At 42.6% G+C, this 15,760-nt stretch overlaps 1 protein-coding gene across 3 annotated transcripts in view; it reads left to right on the top strand.

Moving 5' to 3' along the window:
• Positions 1-15,760, top strand: part of nbc (sodium bicarbonate cotransporter) — an 89,506-nt gene that overhangs the window by 18,964 nt on the left and 54,782 nt on the right. For 2 of the 3 annotated variants that reach the window (XM_036976497.2, NM_001124325.1), the window contains 2 exon segments: positions 1,293-1,469; positions 6,701-6,836. In XM_036976497.2, the coding sequence (XP_036832392.1) occupies positions 1,293-1,469; positions 6,701-6,836 (313 nt within the window). 3 annotated transcript variants of the gene reach the window in all.

Genomic DNA, 15,760 nt, shown 5'->3' with positions numbered 1-15,760 from the left:
TATACATACACACATAATCATGTCATGTTTGAGTTATAATTGAGATTCTGTGTTAAAATTCAAACAAACCCCAAACCCAGGTTTCACATCACATGGAGCAACACAGTGAGAAGAATCAACAACCAAAAATACCAGTCCCAGTCACATTGAATGTGAAATCACTCAGTCAGGACCAACCTCATGTTTGAATGGGTGTCGCCTTTTGGTGAATGACCCCTGGTTAAACTCCTGTTCGTTCTTTGTTTACACAGCCTGTTCTGTAGTGTAGTTGGCACTCTGATTTTAAGTTACCTTTGCAAAGTCAAGTTTATAATATTTATAATATTTGTTTCAAATAAGATGAAAATATATAAGGAACATTATTGAAAAGCGGCCTGTAAAATTCCCTTTTTCATGACTCTCCCAAATCCACTGTGAAGGCTACATACAGGCATGTAGCATGTGTGAGAGATCACACTAGGGAGTGGGGTGTGAGTTCTGTAGATTACCCATGCCAACCAATATCTACATTAGTGTTTACCAGTACATGAGGATTGGGTATATAGCCCAGAACATTTGGCCTGTGTGTTAGACAGCTGTTAGCTGGAGCATGTGGTACTCTGTTTCTCTCTCTCTCTCTCTGAAATGGCTTCCTGGATAAGTTTAGCCTTTTCCTGTCTGAGCTGATGGACAGGAAGTGGTTGGCATTTATTTACATCCTCAGCGTGTGTCAGGATGAGGACAGATTCCGTCCTGATTGGCCCAAGGGAAACGGCCTGACGCACAAAGAACTGACCAAACATTTTACCAAACAAGCTGACTAAATAGCCCATCATCAGTCAGTAGGAGTGTGTGTGCGTGCCTGTGTGCGTGCCTGTGTGCGTGCCTGTGCGTGCCTGTGTGCGTGCCTGTGTGTGCCTGTGTGTGCCTGTGTGCGCCTGTGTGTGTGCGTGCCTGTGTGTGTGCATGCCTGTGTGTGTGTGTGTGTGCACGTGTTCTTGTGACTCTTGCATGCATTCGTGTGTGTGGGGTTTATCGTGGGAATTTTGTTCCCTAACAGAAATGCACCACCGCTTAATTAATACCTGAACATACACCATATTGGTCAGTAAGCTTACATCACTATGGATTCTTTGACATCCAATCCTCCCCTTTATCATATCTAATCCATCCTCCTTATTTATTCTACAGTTTCACTTACCCAACTGATATTCATTGACTTTGTGCATTTCTTCCATTTGATGCAAATTATCAGCATGGTAGTCCTAATCTGACCTGTGTCCCTTGAATGGTGTCCCCTCTTCCTCCCTCAGGTCACCACACCGTGTATATTGGTGTGCATGTGCCCAAGAGCTACCAGCGGAGACGGCGCCACCGACGCAAGTCCAGCCACAAGGAGAGGAAGGGGAGGCCGGCGGACAACGTGGAGGGGGACAAATCAGATGGAGAGAATGCTGACGAGGCAGCGCCCAACATCCTCAAACCCCTCAGTGAGTAATGACAGCACAAATTACACTACCCAGCATGCAACTCTGCCAGTGCAAACGCATCAAGATAGTTCCAGGGATCTATCAACCAATGATATCAGTGGAAACAAGTGAATAGAATTAAGTAGTGAAGTACTAAAGGGGATTGATCACTTTTCACTCCTGAATATCTTGAGACACTACCTACCGTTCAAAAGTTTCGGGTCACTTAGAAATGTCCTTGTTTTTGAAAGAAAAGCAATTTTTTTGTCCATTTAAAATAACATTCAATTGATCAGAAATACAGTGTAGACATTGTTAACAGCAGATGTTTTTAATTAGGCCCATTATCAAGAACCATCACTCCTGTGTTCCAATGGCACCTTGTGTTAGCTAATCCAAGTTTATAATTTTTAAAGGCTAATTTATCATTGGAAAACCCTTTTGCAATTATTTTAGCACAGCTGAAAACTGTTCTGATTAAAGAAGCAATAAAACTGGACACATTTAGTTGAGTATCTGGAGCATCAGCATTTGTGTGTTCGATTACAGGCTCAAAATGTCCAGAAACAAATAATTTATTCTGAAACTCGTCAGTCTATTCTTGTTCTGAGAAACGAAGGCTATTCCATGTGAGAAATTGCCAAGAAACTGAAGATCTCGTACAACGCTGTGTACTACTCCCTTCACAGAACAGCGCAAACTGTCTCTAACCAGAATAGAAAGGAGTGGGAGGCCCCGATGCACAGTTTTTAGCTGTAATAACAAAGGGTTTTCTATGATCAATTAGCCTTTTAAAATTATTAACTTGGATTAGCTAACACAACGTGCCATTGGAACACAGGAATGATTGTTCCTGATTTTTGGGCATCTGTACGCCTATGTAGATATGCCATTATAAATCAGCCATTTCCAGCTACAATAGTCATTTACGACATTAACAATGTCTACACTGTATTTCTTATCAATTTGATGTCATTTTAATGGACAAAAAATGTGCTTTTCTTTCAAAAACAATTTCTAACATTTCTAAGTCACCCTGAACTTTCTGACTTTTCTCAGTTTGTCTGCACTGAAATACTGTATGTTGACATTAGAAAAATATTCATAGACAGCATTACTGACTGAGCAACTAATTCCCCTGGCTTAGTATTGCCTAGAAACACATTGTTGTTAACCAAACCTCACTATGTCAGTGTTCATGGCTGTGTTACTTTTAGCTGTTAGTTCACACTAGACCACTCAACAGTGTTGCTGCGAGTCTCAATCCAAGGATGCTATTTCTGTACTGCACCAGAGAATAAATGGGTAGAGATGATTGTCCTAACTCTAACCCAGAAACTCACAGTAGACATGTTCAATAGCTTGTTTCAGTGAAACTTTTTTAGTGCCATGTAAATAGAGATGTGTCAAAACCACAATAATTCAAAAGACCATAAGCAACGTGTCACACATTCAGTTCTTCTTGACTCTGCAGTTTCCCCTGCTTACAGTCATCAGCTTCTCTAATCCAGCGTGTTCATACTGATAGACCTCAATGTTTCTTTTATTACTTTGGGGCTCAAAGTTGATGACCTAACAGCAGTAAAGAGACAATCACGTGGTGGTCCGGTGATTGAGAACGAGGGGACATAAGGAGATTTAATTCTCCTCTGTTTTGGTCACTGGAGGTTAGATCTTGTTGAAAAATCCTACTGACCCCATGGATGGAAGTGACCATCAGTAAGCCTACACTTTTTAAAAGGAAGGCAAGTTGAGGTAGACCGAGATCTCAAAGTTATGGAATTGTATAACTCACGTTGACTCACAGAATAACCATCACTGATCACACATGGCTGAAAATGAACTTCTGTGTGTGATTAACTCAAGTTATTTTGGGTTACCTAACCAATCTCCTGTGTTGTATAATGACAGCCAGAATGCCAGAAGCCTCATAGCATTGAGTTGTATACATAGAGATACTCTTGATGGACATTTGTTATCCATATTATCTCATCTCTGTCAGTGTCTGCCCTTGATTTGCCCGGTAACATTTCTATACGTTTTCGATCCAAACAGCGACACACAGAAATAAAAACAATGCATTATTGGCTTTTTTAATTGAATGTTTTCATCTCTGTTTGGATGAAGTGGAACAGAACTAGACAGACTCAGGGACCGGGGACTCCTTTGGCCGTGACAAGGCTCCCTGCCAGCCAGTACCTGCTACTTTATCATAATCTCCTCTCTTATCCGCATCACCTTGCCACCTCAAAACACACACAGACACCTACCCTGCTAGTCTACACTACATACATAATCCTGTTAATGTTGGCAAACTGTGTGAAGCCATTCACTTGAGAGTTGTATTCAATAGCAACATGTAGAAAATAGTCAAAATAAAGAAAAACCCTTGAATGAGTAGGTGTGTCAACTTTGGACTAGTACTGTATATATAGATAAAGTATGTGTCCACACCTTCAAATTAGTGGCGTCGGCTATTTCAGCCACACCTGTTGCTGACAGGTGTATAAAATCGAGCACAGAGCCATAAAATATCCATAGACAAACATTGGCAGTAGAATGGCCCAAACTGAAGAGCTCAGTGACTTTTATAAGTGGCACGGTCATAAGATGCCACCTTTTCAACAAGTCAATTCGTCAACTTTTATGGCCTGCTAGAGCTGTCCCGACCAACTGTAAGGGCTGTTATTGTGAAGTGTAAACATTTAGGATCAACAACTGCTCACAGAACGGGACCGCTGAGTGCTGAAGTGTGTAAAAAATCATCTGTCCTCGGTTGCAACAGTCACTACCGAGTTCCAAACTGCCTCTTGTAAGCAACGCCAGCGCAAGAACTGTTTGTCGGGAGCTTCATGAAATGGGTTTCCATGGCTGAGCAGCCGCACACAAGCCTAAGATCACTGGGCACAATGCTAAGCTTGCACCATTGTATTCTGGAGCAGTGGAAACACGTTCACCATCTGCCAGTCCGACAGATAAATCTCGATTTGGCTGATGCCAGGAGAACGTTTGGTGGAGGAGGAATAATGTTCTGGGGCTGTTTTTCATAGTTCAGGCTAAGCCCCTTAGTTCCAGTGAAGGGAAATCTTAACGCTACAGCACACAATGACATTCTAGATGATTCTGTGCTTACAACTTTGTGGCAACAGTTTAGGGAAGAGCGGTCCATACAGAAATATTTTTTTAGAGATTGGTGTGGAAGAACTTAACTGGCCTGTACAAATCCCAGACCTCAACCCCATCGAACACTTTTGGGAGGAATTAGAACGCTGTCTGCGAAGCCAGGCCTAATCGCCCAACATCAGTGCCCGACCTCACGAATGCTCTTGTGGCTGAATGGAAGCAAGTCCCCTCAGCAATGTTCTAGTGGAAAGCCTTCCCAGAAGAGTGTAGGATGTTGTAGCAGCAAAGGGGGGACCAACTCCATATTAATGCCCATGATTTTGGAATGAGATGTTCAACGAGCAGGTGGAAAATAGATCTCTGTCGGCCCCTTGTCTCGTCTGAAATATTCACTCTGGGATTTGTCCCCTCTTTGTTTATTTTGGGCACTTTTGCATTATTTCTTTGTATATGGGTATCTCCTAATGGAACAGGATAAAGTTGTCCTAGAAAATAAATCAGTATAATTAACTAGAACGGAAAACTGTATTTATAGAGCGCAACTACTACCAATGTAGCACAAAGTGATTAGTAATGGATTAAAAGATTACTTTTGAATCCACAGCTAACTATTTCATAATTATTTGCTGAACTATATAAAACAACTCTTAAGTCCTTTCTGGTGTGGTGTGTGAGTGTTTCTTAGTTGTCAGTAAGCAGTGTTTCCCCTATACTCATTTAGCAAAGGCGGGCCACTTTTCTTTTTTTTCCTGTTTAAAAAAAAACAAACATTCGGGATAGTCAAATGTTTTAAGTGTAAACTTAAACGACTAAAAGCATATCCAAAGTATGTAGAGATAATGGAGCTATATATTTTTAAATAATAATGTTTGTGTACTATGTCATGACATTGGCCTGATGGGGGAGGTTTATGAGCCCCATAAATATGACCCCCACCAAGAATTTACAACTTTCAGATGAGACTAAATAAGGCGAGGATTAAATATTGACTGCTATTGATGTAAAAGATTACTAGGTCTTTAAGAGTTTATTCGGAAGATAACAGCTCTATAAACATTATTGTGGTGCCCCGACTTTCTAGTTAATTACATTCATCTGATTAGCTTAATCAGGTAATATTAATTACAGATAAATGATTTTATAGAATAGCATGTCATGTCACTGCATACCACTGCTGGCTTGCTTCTGAAGCTAAGTTGGTCCTGGTCAGTTCCTGGATGGGAGACCAGATGCTGCTGGAAGTGGTGTTGGAGTGTCAGTAGGAGGCACTCTTTCCTCTGGTCTTAAAAAATATGATTGGGGTGATTGGGGACACTGCCCTGTGTAGGATGCCGTCTTTCGGATGGGACGTTACGGGTGTCCTGACTCTCTGAAGTCATTAAAGATCCCATGGCACTTATCGTAATAGTAGGGGTGTTAACCACTGTGTCCTGGTTAAATTCCCAATCTGGCCCTCAAACCATCACGGCCACCTAATAATCCCCAGTTTACAATTGGCTCATTCATCCCCCTCCTCTCCCCTGTAACTATTCCCCAGGTTGTTGCTGTAAATGAGAATGTGTTCTCAGTCAATTTACCTGGTAAAACAACGGATAAAAATAAATAATTAAAAAATATCACTTAATCCGGCATAGCCAAAAACACGACAACTAACAATGACCAAAATAAAAACTAGACAGTCTGAGATGCCAACATTTGAAAGTATTCATGGCAAAATGTATAGAATTGCAGGACATTGTCTTAAAAACAGTTTTTTTGTTGTTGTTCTCAGCTACATGAAAAAATGTGTAGAATTGCAGATGCTAACATTGCAACTGCATCTGAAAAGAATCCTGAATTAAGTCAGTCAGTCTGTGGAGCTTAATAATGGCCACAGGAAACTCTCTTCCTTTAGAGAGTCTGGTGAATAACAGCTTAACAACTTCTTAGAGCCATCACTTCTACAGGTGTTGCAAAACTTTTTTTTCTCCTTTTCTTAAAAGTGATCGCAGATGTCAACACTTAATACTTTTACTTTTTTTTTAACTTTTACTGCATTGCTCACATATATATATATATATATATACAGTACCAGTCAAAAGTATCTCTCTCTATCATCCATCCATCTTGCCTGCTCTCTTTCCCCATAGTCTCTGCAGCAGCAGAGAGGATAAGGTTTATCCTGGGTGAGGAGGATGACGGCCCCCCGCCCCCTCAGCTCTTCACTGAACTGGACGAACTGCTGGCCGTCGATGGACAGGAGATGGAGTGGAAGGAGACAGCCAGGTGAGGAGAGAGATTTTCTCTCTCTCATTTATTATTTATATATATGTACAGTACCAGTTAAAAGTGTGGACACACCTACTCATTCAATGTTTTTTATTTATTTTGACTATTTTCTACATTGTAGAATAATAGTGAAGTCATCAAAACTATGAATTAACACATATGTAGTAACCAAAAAAGTGTTAAACAAATCAAAATATATTTTAGATTCTTCAAAGTAGCCACCCTTTGCCTTGAAAGCTTTGCACACTCTTGGCATTCTCTCAACCATCTTCACCTGGAATGCTTTTCCAACAGTCTTGAAGGAATATGCTGTGCACTTGTTGCCTGCTTTTAATTCACTCTGCGGTCCAACTCATCCCAAACCATCTCAATTGGGTTGAGGTCGGGTGATTGTGGAGGCCCCCACATCATCACACCACCTCCTCCTTAATTCATGGTGGGAACCACACATGCTGAGATCATCTGTTCACCTACTCTGCGTCTCACAAAGACACAGCGGTTAGAACCAAAAATCTCAAATTTGGACTCATCAGACCAAAGGACAGATTTCCACCAGTCTAATATCCATTACTGGTGTTTCTTGGCCCAAGCAAGTCTCTTCTTATTGGTGTTCTTTAGTAGTGGTTTCTTTGCAGCAATTTGACCATGAAGGCCTGATTCACGCAGTCTCCTCTGAACAGTTGATGTTGAGATGTGTCTGTTACTTGAATTCTGTGAAGCATTTATTTGGGCTGCAATCTGAGGTATAGTTAACTCTAATGAACTTATCCTCTGCAGCAGAGGTAACTCTGGGTTTTCCTTTCCTGTGGCAGTCCTCATGAGAGCCAGTTTCATCATGGCACTTGATGGTTTTTGTGACTGCACTTGACATTTTCATGTCTTAAAGTAATGATGGACTGTCGTTTCTCTTTGCTTATTTGAGCTGTTCTTGCCATAATATGGACTTGATCTTTTACCAACCCCTACCTTGTCACAACAGAACTAATTGGCTCAAAAGCATTAAGAAGTAAAGAAATTCCACAAATTAACAAGGCACACCCGGTAATTGAAATGCATTCCAGGTGACTACCTCATGAATCTGGTTGAGAGAATGCCAAGAGTATGCAAAGGTGTCATCAAGGCAGCTTTACTACATGATTCCATGTGTGTTATTTCATAGTTCTGACATCTTCACTATTATTCTACAATGTAGAAAATGAGTAGGTGTGTCAACTTTTGACTGGTACTGTATACACACACACACTATATGGTATGTGGACACCTGCTTGTCGAACATCTCATTCTAAAATCATGGGCATTAATGATTATGGAATTGGTCCCCCGCTTTGCTGCCATGACAGCCTCCACTCTTCTGGGAAGGCTTTCCACTAGATGTTGGAACATTGCTGCAGGGACTTGTTGGGCGATTAGGCCTGGCTCGCAGTCGGCATTCCAATTAATCCGAAAGGTGTTTGATGGGGTTGAGGTCAGGGCTCTGTGCAGACCAGTCAAATTCTTCCACACCGATCTCGACAAGCAATTTCTATATGGACCTGCTGAAAATGGAAAGGGCCTTCCCCAAACTGTTGCCACAGAGTTGGAAGCACATAATCATCTAGAATGTCCTTGTATGCTGTAGCGTTAAGATTTCCCTTTACTGGAACTAAGGGGCCTAGCCCGAACCATGAAAAACAGCCCCAGACATTATTCCTCCTCCACCAAACTTTACAGTTGGCACTATGCATTGGGGCAAGTAGCGTTCTTTTGCCATCCGCCAGACCCAGATTCATCCATCGGACTACTAGATGGTGAAGCATGATTCATCTCTCCAGAGAACGTGTTTCCACTGCTCCAGAGTCCAATGGCAGCGAGCTTTACACCACTTCAGCCAACGCTTGGCCTTGCGCATGGTGATCTTAGGCTTGTGTGTGGCTGCTCGGCCATGGAAACCCATTTGAAGCTCCCAACTAACAGTTATTGTGCCGATGTTGCTTCCAGAGGCAGTTTGGAACTCGGTAGTGAGTGTCACAACCGAGGACAGATAATTCTTACACACTTCCGCACTCAGCAATCCAGTTTTGTGAGCTTGTGTGGCCTAGCGTCTGAGCTGTTGTTGCTCCTAGACATTTCTACTTCACAATAACAGCACTTACAGTTGACCGGGGCAGCTCTAGCAGGGTAGACATTTGACGAACTGACTTGTTGGAAAAGTGGCATCCTATGACGATGCCAAATTAAGTCACTGAGCTCTTCAGTAAGGTCATTCTACTGCCAGTGTTTGTCTATGGAGAGTGCATGGCTGTGTGCTCAATTTTATACACCTGTCCTCAATGGGGGTGGCTGATATAGCCAAATCCACTCATTTGAAGTGGTGTCCAAATACTTTTATGTGTATATGTGTGCACACACTCATGCATTGAATTACACACTCTTTGTTTGTTGTGTCAATTGATTATATGCATTTATGTGGGAGCAGCAGCATTCTCTATTGTCCAAAGTCTAATGTCCCCCTTGGGGACAATAAACTATACTGTATCATAACACACACACACACACACACACACACACACACACACACACACACACACACACACACACACACACACACACACACACTTTCCTTTAGTACAAGCATCTCAGAGAAGGAGTGGTCAGTTCAATCATCGTGGTCTTACACCGTAAACCCTCTTTGACCTTGGGCCTCCAAGGCTTTGTAACGTTAACCCCCTTGTCACCAACACCTACCCAGCTGTGGTATATCAAAGTCATACTATCTACATCATATCGGTGAGGGACACATTTAACAACATCTCAGCTTGATGTTCTCTCTGTTCGAGAGCTGTGTTTATCTTCATTAGGGTTAAGTGTTTCCTGTTTCAGTGCTCTGCTAAAGTCCAGGGATTGGCTCCAATATGGAGTTGCTTGAGTAGGGCAGTAGCGTGTGTATTTACATGTATGCGTGAGTAGGAGGAAGTGTGTGTGTGTGTGTAGCATGTGTTTGTTTGTGTGTCCATGAATGCGTGCGTAGGGTAGTAGTTTGTCCTCTGGTGAACTACTAGCTAACTCTTATCTGGATGAAACACTGCTCTGTTCCCTCAGTGAACCCAGAACACAACCTCTGTGACCTCCCATGTGATCTGTCCCTCTTCCTGAACAGGTTGCTTTCTGACTGCGGTTCGGACTATGTATCAAGCGTCTCAGAGTAGGAGTGCTGATTTAGGAACCATTTAGCATTTTACATCGCAGTGATTAAGATGGACAAGGGGAGACCTGATCCTACACTAGATCAGCACTCCTTCTCTGAGACCCTTGATACATACGGCCCCAGCTGTTTCCAGTTTTACATTAAAGATGACTAAATCTTAGTTAATGCACATTGTTACATCATTGTCTTACATGGTGACTTTATCTGCACTGATGGTTGGTTGAAGGACTAGGCACCTATTGGAGGACAATTCAATGGAGTGCTTTACTCCCTCCCCTGTAGTGGTGATTGTCCCTGAGGCCTGTCTCCTCCCTCCCCTATAGAGGTGATTGTCCCTGAGGTCTGTCTCCTCCTTCCCCTATAGAAGTGATTGTCCCTGAGGTCTGTCTCCTCCTTCCCCTATAGAGGTGATTGTCCCTGAGGTCTGTCTCCTCCTTCCCCTATAGAAGTGATTGTCCCTGAGGTCTGTCTCCTCCCTCCCTTATAGAAGTGATTGTCCCTGAGGCCTGTCTCCTCCCTCCCCTATAGAGGTGATTGTCCCTGAGGTCTGTCTCCTCCTTCCCCTATAGAGGTGATTGTCCCTGAGGTCTGTCTCCTCCTTCCCCTATAGAAGTGATTGTCCCTGAGGTCTGTCTCCTCCCTCCCTTATAGAAGTGATTGTCCCTGAGGCCTGTCTCCTCCCTCCCTTATAGAAGTGATTGTCCCTGAGGCCTGTCTCCTCCCTCCCCTATAGAGGTGATTGTCCCTGAGGTCTGTCTCCTCCTTCCCCTATAGAAGTGATTGTCCCTGAGGTCTGTCTCCTCCCTCCCTTATAGAAGTGATTGTCCCTGAGGTCTGTCTCCTCCCTCCCTTATAGAAGTGATTGTCCCTGAGGCCTGTCTCCTCCCTCCCCTATAGAGGTGATTGTCCCTGAGGTCTGTCTCCTCCTTCCCCTATAGAAGTGATTGTCCCTGAGGTCTGTCTCCTCCCTCCCTTATAGAAGTGATTGTCCCTGAGGTCTGTCTCCTCCCTCCCTTATAGAAGTGATTGTCCCTGAGGCCTGTCTCCTCCCTCCCCTATAGAGGTGATTGTCCTGAGGTCTGTCTCCTCCTTCCCCTATAGAAGTGATTGTCCCTGAGGTCTGTCTCCTCCCTCCCTTATAGAAGTGATTGTCCCTGAGGTCTGTCTCCTCCTTCCCTTATAGAAGTGATTGTCCCTGAGGCCTGTCTCCTCCCTCCCCTATAGAGGTGATTGTCCCTGAGGTCTGTCTCCTCCTTCCCCTATAGAGGTGATTGTCCCTGAGGTCTGTCTCCTCCTTCCCCTATAGAGGTGATTGTCCCTGAGGTCTGTCTCCTCCTTCCCCTATAGAGGTGATTGTCCCTGAGGTCTGTCTCCTCCTTCCCCTATAGAGGTGATTGTCCCTGAGGCCTGTCTCCTCTCTCCCCTCAAAGGGCCTAAATGGAGGCAAGGTAGGGCAGTTAGATGTGGGAGGTGAGGTAGGGCAGTTAGATGTGGGAGGCGAGGTAGGGCAGTTAGATGTGGGAGGCGAGGTAGGGCAGTTAGATGTGGGAGGCGAGGTAGGGCAGTTAGATGTGCGAGGCGAGGTAGGGCAGTTAGATGTGCGAGGCGAGGTAGGGCAGTTAGATGTGGGAGGCGAGGTAGGGCAGTTAGATGTGGGAGGCGAGGTAGGGCAGTTAGATGTGGGAGGAGAGGTAGGGCAGTTAGATGTGCGAGGCGAGGTAGGGCAGTTAGATGTGCGAGGCGAGGTAGGGCAGTTAGATGTGGGAGGCGAGGTAGGGCAGTTAGATGTGGGAGGCGAGATAGGGCAGTTAGATGTGGGAGGCGAGGTAGGGCAGTTAGATGTGGGAGGCGAGGTTAGGTGAGGCAGGTGGAGAATTCCAAAGGGTCAAACCTCTTTGTCTCAGTGCTCTGACCGCCACATCGGTTGTGTGTGGTCCTGGTCTCAGTTCAGTGACACGTTGTTGTTTTAAGATGCTTGTTATTTTACACGTACTTGGCAATGTAAAGAAGACCACGATCGGTTCTGTATATGTAGTATGTAGTGTGTTCATTCACTGCTGAACAATGTAAAGAAGACCACGATCGGTTCTGTATATGTAGTATGTAGTGTGTTCATTCACTGCTGAACAATGTAAAGAAAAATGGGGTAATTCAAAATGGTGTTAGGAAATTTGTAAACACTTTGTTTTCTTTGCCCTTTTTCATTGTAAAATACATAGAATGAATCATTAGATTGTTTTCTTAATATATTTGTACTTGACAGTTTTGTTGAAATAACAAGAGCCAAAGAGTTTTTTATTGAGCAGTGACCACTGTTTGATCATGCCTGCAAAGGTGGGAAAAAGTATCCAATTGTCATACTTGAGTAAAAGTAAAGATTACTTAATAGAAAATGACTGAAGGGGAAGCCGCCCAGTATAATACTACTTGAGTTAGTCTAAAAGTATTTTGTTTTAAATATACTCAGACATAATTTACAAACGAAGCATGTGTTTAGTGAGTCCGCCAGATCAGAGGCAGTACTAAACACATGCTTTGTTTGTAAATTATGACCAGAATTTTCTCTTAATATAGTAAATGTGTATCAATTAGACCATTTTCCTGTCCTGCTAAGCATTTGAAATGTAACAAGTACTTTTGGGTGTCAGGGAAAATGTATGGATTAGAAAGTACATCATTTTCTTTAGGAATCTAGTGAAGTAAAAGTTGTCAAATAATAGTCAAGTACAGATACTCCAGTAGTACTTTTGAAAGTATTTTTACTTAAGTTCTTTTCACTACTGCTTGCCTGTGATGACATTCAATTCACTCTGAACATGCTAAATTCTCAGTGTAAATTGTATGTAACTTTTGAGCCATATGGTAGAGGCATGCGGTTTGGACTGTTGTTTTTCTGACAGAATTCTCATTGGAATGGACATATTTGTATAAACCTTGAATTAATTAATAATTTTATGGGTGAACCCTCTCTCTATATGTAGATGTGTCCATAAACCAGAATGCACATGTATTTGTTGCTAAGATTTACAGCCCCCCTGCTGCCATGGTGGATGCTATTGGTGCTATATCTCTGACTCTGCTGGTTATCCTTCTCAATTTTGGAAAACAGTAAATGCACTGAAGCGTACAAATTCCTCTTCTTCCCTGCCTAAGCACTTTCTCTCTGATTGCATCATAACTGAGAAATGGGATAACTGATGCTTTTAATCATCATTTTATATTGAAGGCTTTATATTGGAGAGAAACAGTGGTTTAACTGACCTTGGTCAGTCAATCGACTCCTCTTCCCTCTGCTAGACTCTAGCTGACTCGACAGAATCTTAGTTTTCATTTGAACAATTTACTATCTGTGACGTGCTAGATGCCTTGCTTAAGATGGATGTAAAAACATGTTTTTTAATACACTGGGGCGGATATGCTTGATCCATTTTTGCTGCAGCTCTCTGTTCCCCTTTTTGCTGAATCATTAACACATATTTTTCACCTGACGATTTTATCTGGTAATATCCCCAATTAGCCCATGTACTCCCTCTTCACAAAGGTGGTGACCCTTGTGACCTAAATAATTAATCGCCCTGTTTCTCAACTTTCTTGCCGAGCTAAAATATTAGAATCCTTGATTAATTCTCAGCTTAAATCTTATCTTTTAAATGTATTCTAAATGTACATCAGTCTGGTTTTAGACCAGGTCATAACATTGTCTCTGCTGCCTTCCTAGTTTATAAATGATGTGGTTAACTTTATGGATAAAATACATTGTCCTGCCCTCTTCATTGACCTGTTGCTCACTCACTGTGAATTCAGAGGCTTTCCTCAATTGTTCTAGACCAGGCTGCATGTAACTGATTTAAAAGTTACTTGACATCTTTACTAAACTTTAGACATGCCACACCTGGTCTCAGGGATGATTAACTCTGGAAATTCCATTGGTCTTTACTGAGTTAGGTAAATCAGCGTTTAGTTTGCATGTACCTTATTTGTGGAACAATCTTCAAAATGTTCTTAAATGTGATGTTTTTGTACAAACCGGTCAATCTCCAAGCCATTCCTTGTCGATCACCAAACATTTATGTAAAAAAAAAAAATACGATAAAGCCTTACGTTTCTATTTAATTTTTGTTCGTTTTTCGCTGTTGGCGGTTAGTGCAGAACACTGCCTACCCGGTAGGGCAAGAGAGCACATCAAGTGCAGCTATAACCCTACCGCTGGCCTATCAGATAGCTCAGATCAGTGTCTGCACAGTTTCGTAGCGCCATAGACTGTAAAACTAAGCCTCGAACGCACAGCGAAGTTGATCATGTGAGGTTTCAAAACTTTTAAAACCATAACTACAGCGAGACTCAACAGATACAGGGCTGCTGTTTTTGAGTAAGTTTAAGTTTATATTCAGCACTGTCAACACTGTCAACAGTTTGATAAACCATAAAATCCTAATTTCGATAAACTTGCGTTATTTGCAACTTGTCTTTTTTTTTATATCAAGGAATATTTCACTTTCCCTGGTCATAGGAGTAACAACATTAATTGGTGCGTGAGGCATAAGTAATGCAGTGGAACTTAAGTTTCGCCATCAGCTGGAAGACTGTGTCCCCTTTTCTCAGCAGAGAGTGGGAGAAAGAAGGGACGGTGAGTCGGGTGAGAGGCAGCCTCACCGCTGCTCCCTCCCTCACACTGACTATCAGATGCCGGCCATCACTCCAGTAGAAAAAATAGCCTACTGCGCTAACCTCATTGCTGCAGAACTGTTTTTAATTAGTTAATGTTGAATAGTCTTGTGCTTTTTAAGTCATGTAAAATAAAATGGTAGATCTCGGCATGCATTCTGGCTCAGAAAGTGATCTTGACTCAGAAAAGTTTGGTGACCACTGCTCTAGGGCAATTCAAAAAGCTGACTAAGGACTTTATTATTGCAGATGACCGTGTTTAAAAATAAAACAAAATGACCGTGTTTTTCTTTCAGCTTGCATTTTGTGTTGATGATATTGATGTTTATAATTTCTGTAATTCAGGGCTCATTTGTAAAATAGACCTTGATCTCCGTACGACTCCCTGATTAAAATAAAGGTAAAATGTACAAGTATCTGTATTGCTTCGTCCCACATCCCCTGCTATTTTCTGTGAACCGTGATGAACCCATAACATAGAGGGGTTGTTTTGTAAAGAAAGAACTCTCTCACTCACACACTATGTATGTTGTGTCAATTGATTGTATGTACTTATGTGGAAGCAGAAGCACTCTCTGTTCAGTCAAATTTAACCCCCGAGGACAAGTATAGTATATAACACACACAGACCCTTTACTTTAGTCCAAGAGTCAGTCAGTTGGTCAGTAAATCATAGTCACTCTTGTGCGTCAGTTCAACCATCGTGGTCTTACACAGTTAACCCTCTTTAACCTTGTGCCTTCAAGGCGTTCTAATCTTAACCCCCTTGTCACCAACACCTACCCAGCTGTGGTATATCAAAAGCATGCTCAAGCGGCAGTCGATATCCGCGTTTATAAACCCAGGGTCGTTACACTACTCCCTCCTTTCAAAGAGCGCGTCCTCGCGCTAGCTTGCGACTCAACGTCTTATAGGACCGCGCTCACCGGCCAAGCACACGCACTGTCGTGGATGCAAGGTCCGATCACTTCTGACCCCAGTGTAATGAAACGGCAGGGAGCAGGTCTCGAACCCTCGACCTTCTAGCCCGAAGTCCAGCGCGCTATCGACTGTGCCACAAAAGCATTCTCGG

Source organism: Oncorhynchus mykiss, chromosome 5, assembly GCF_057628025.1.
Source record: "Oncorhynchus mykiss isolate SJ-2025 chromosome 5, ASM5762802v1, whole genome shotgun sequence".
Classification (NCBI taxonomy): domain Eukaryota; kingdom Metazoa; phylum Chordata; class Actinopteri; order Salmoniformes; family Salmonidae; genus Oncorhynchus; species Oncorhynchus mykiss.
This window is presented reverse-complemented; position numbering and strand designations above follow the sequence as displayed.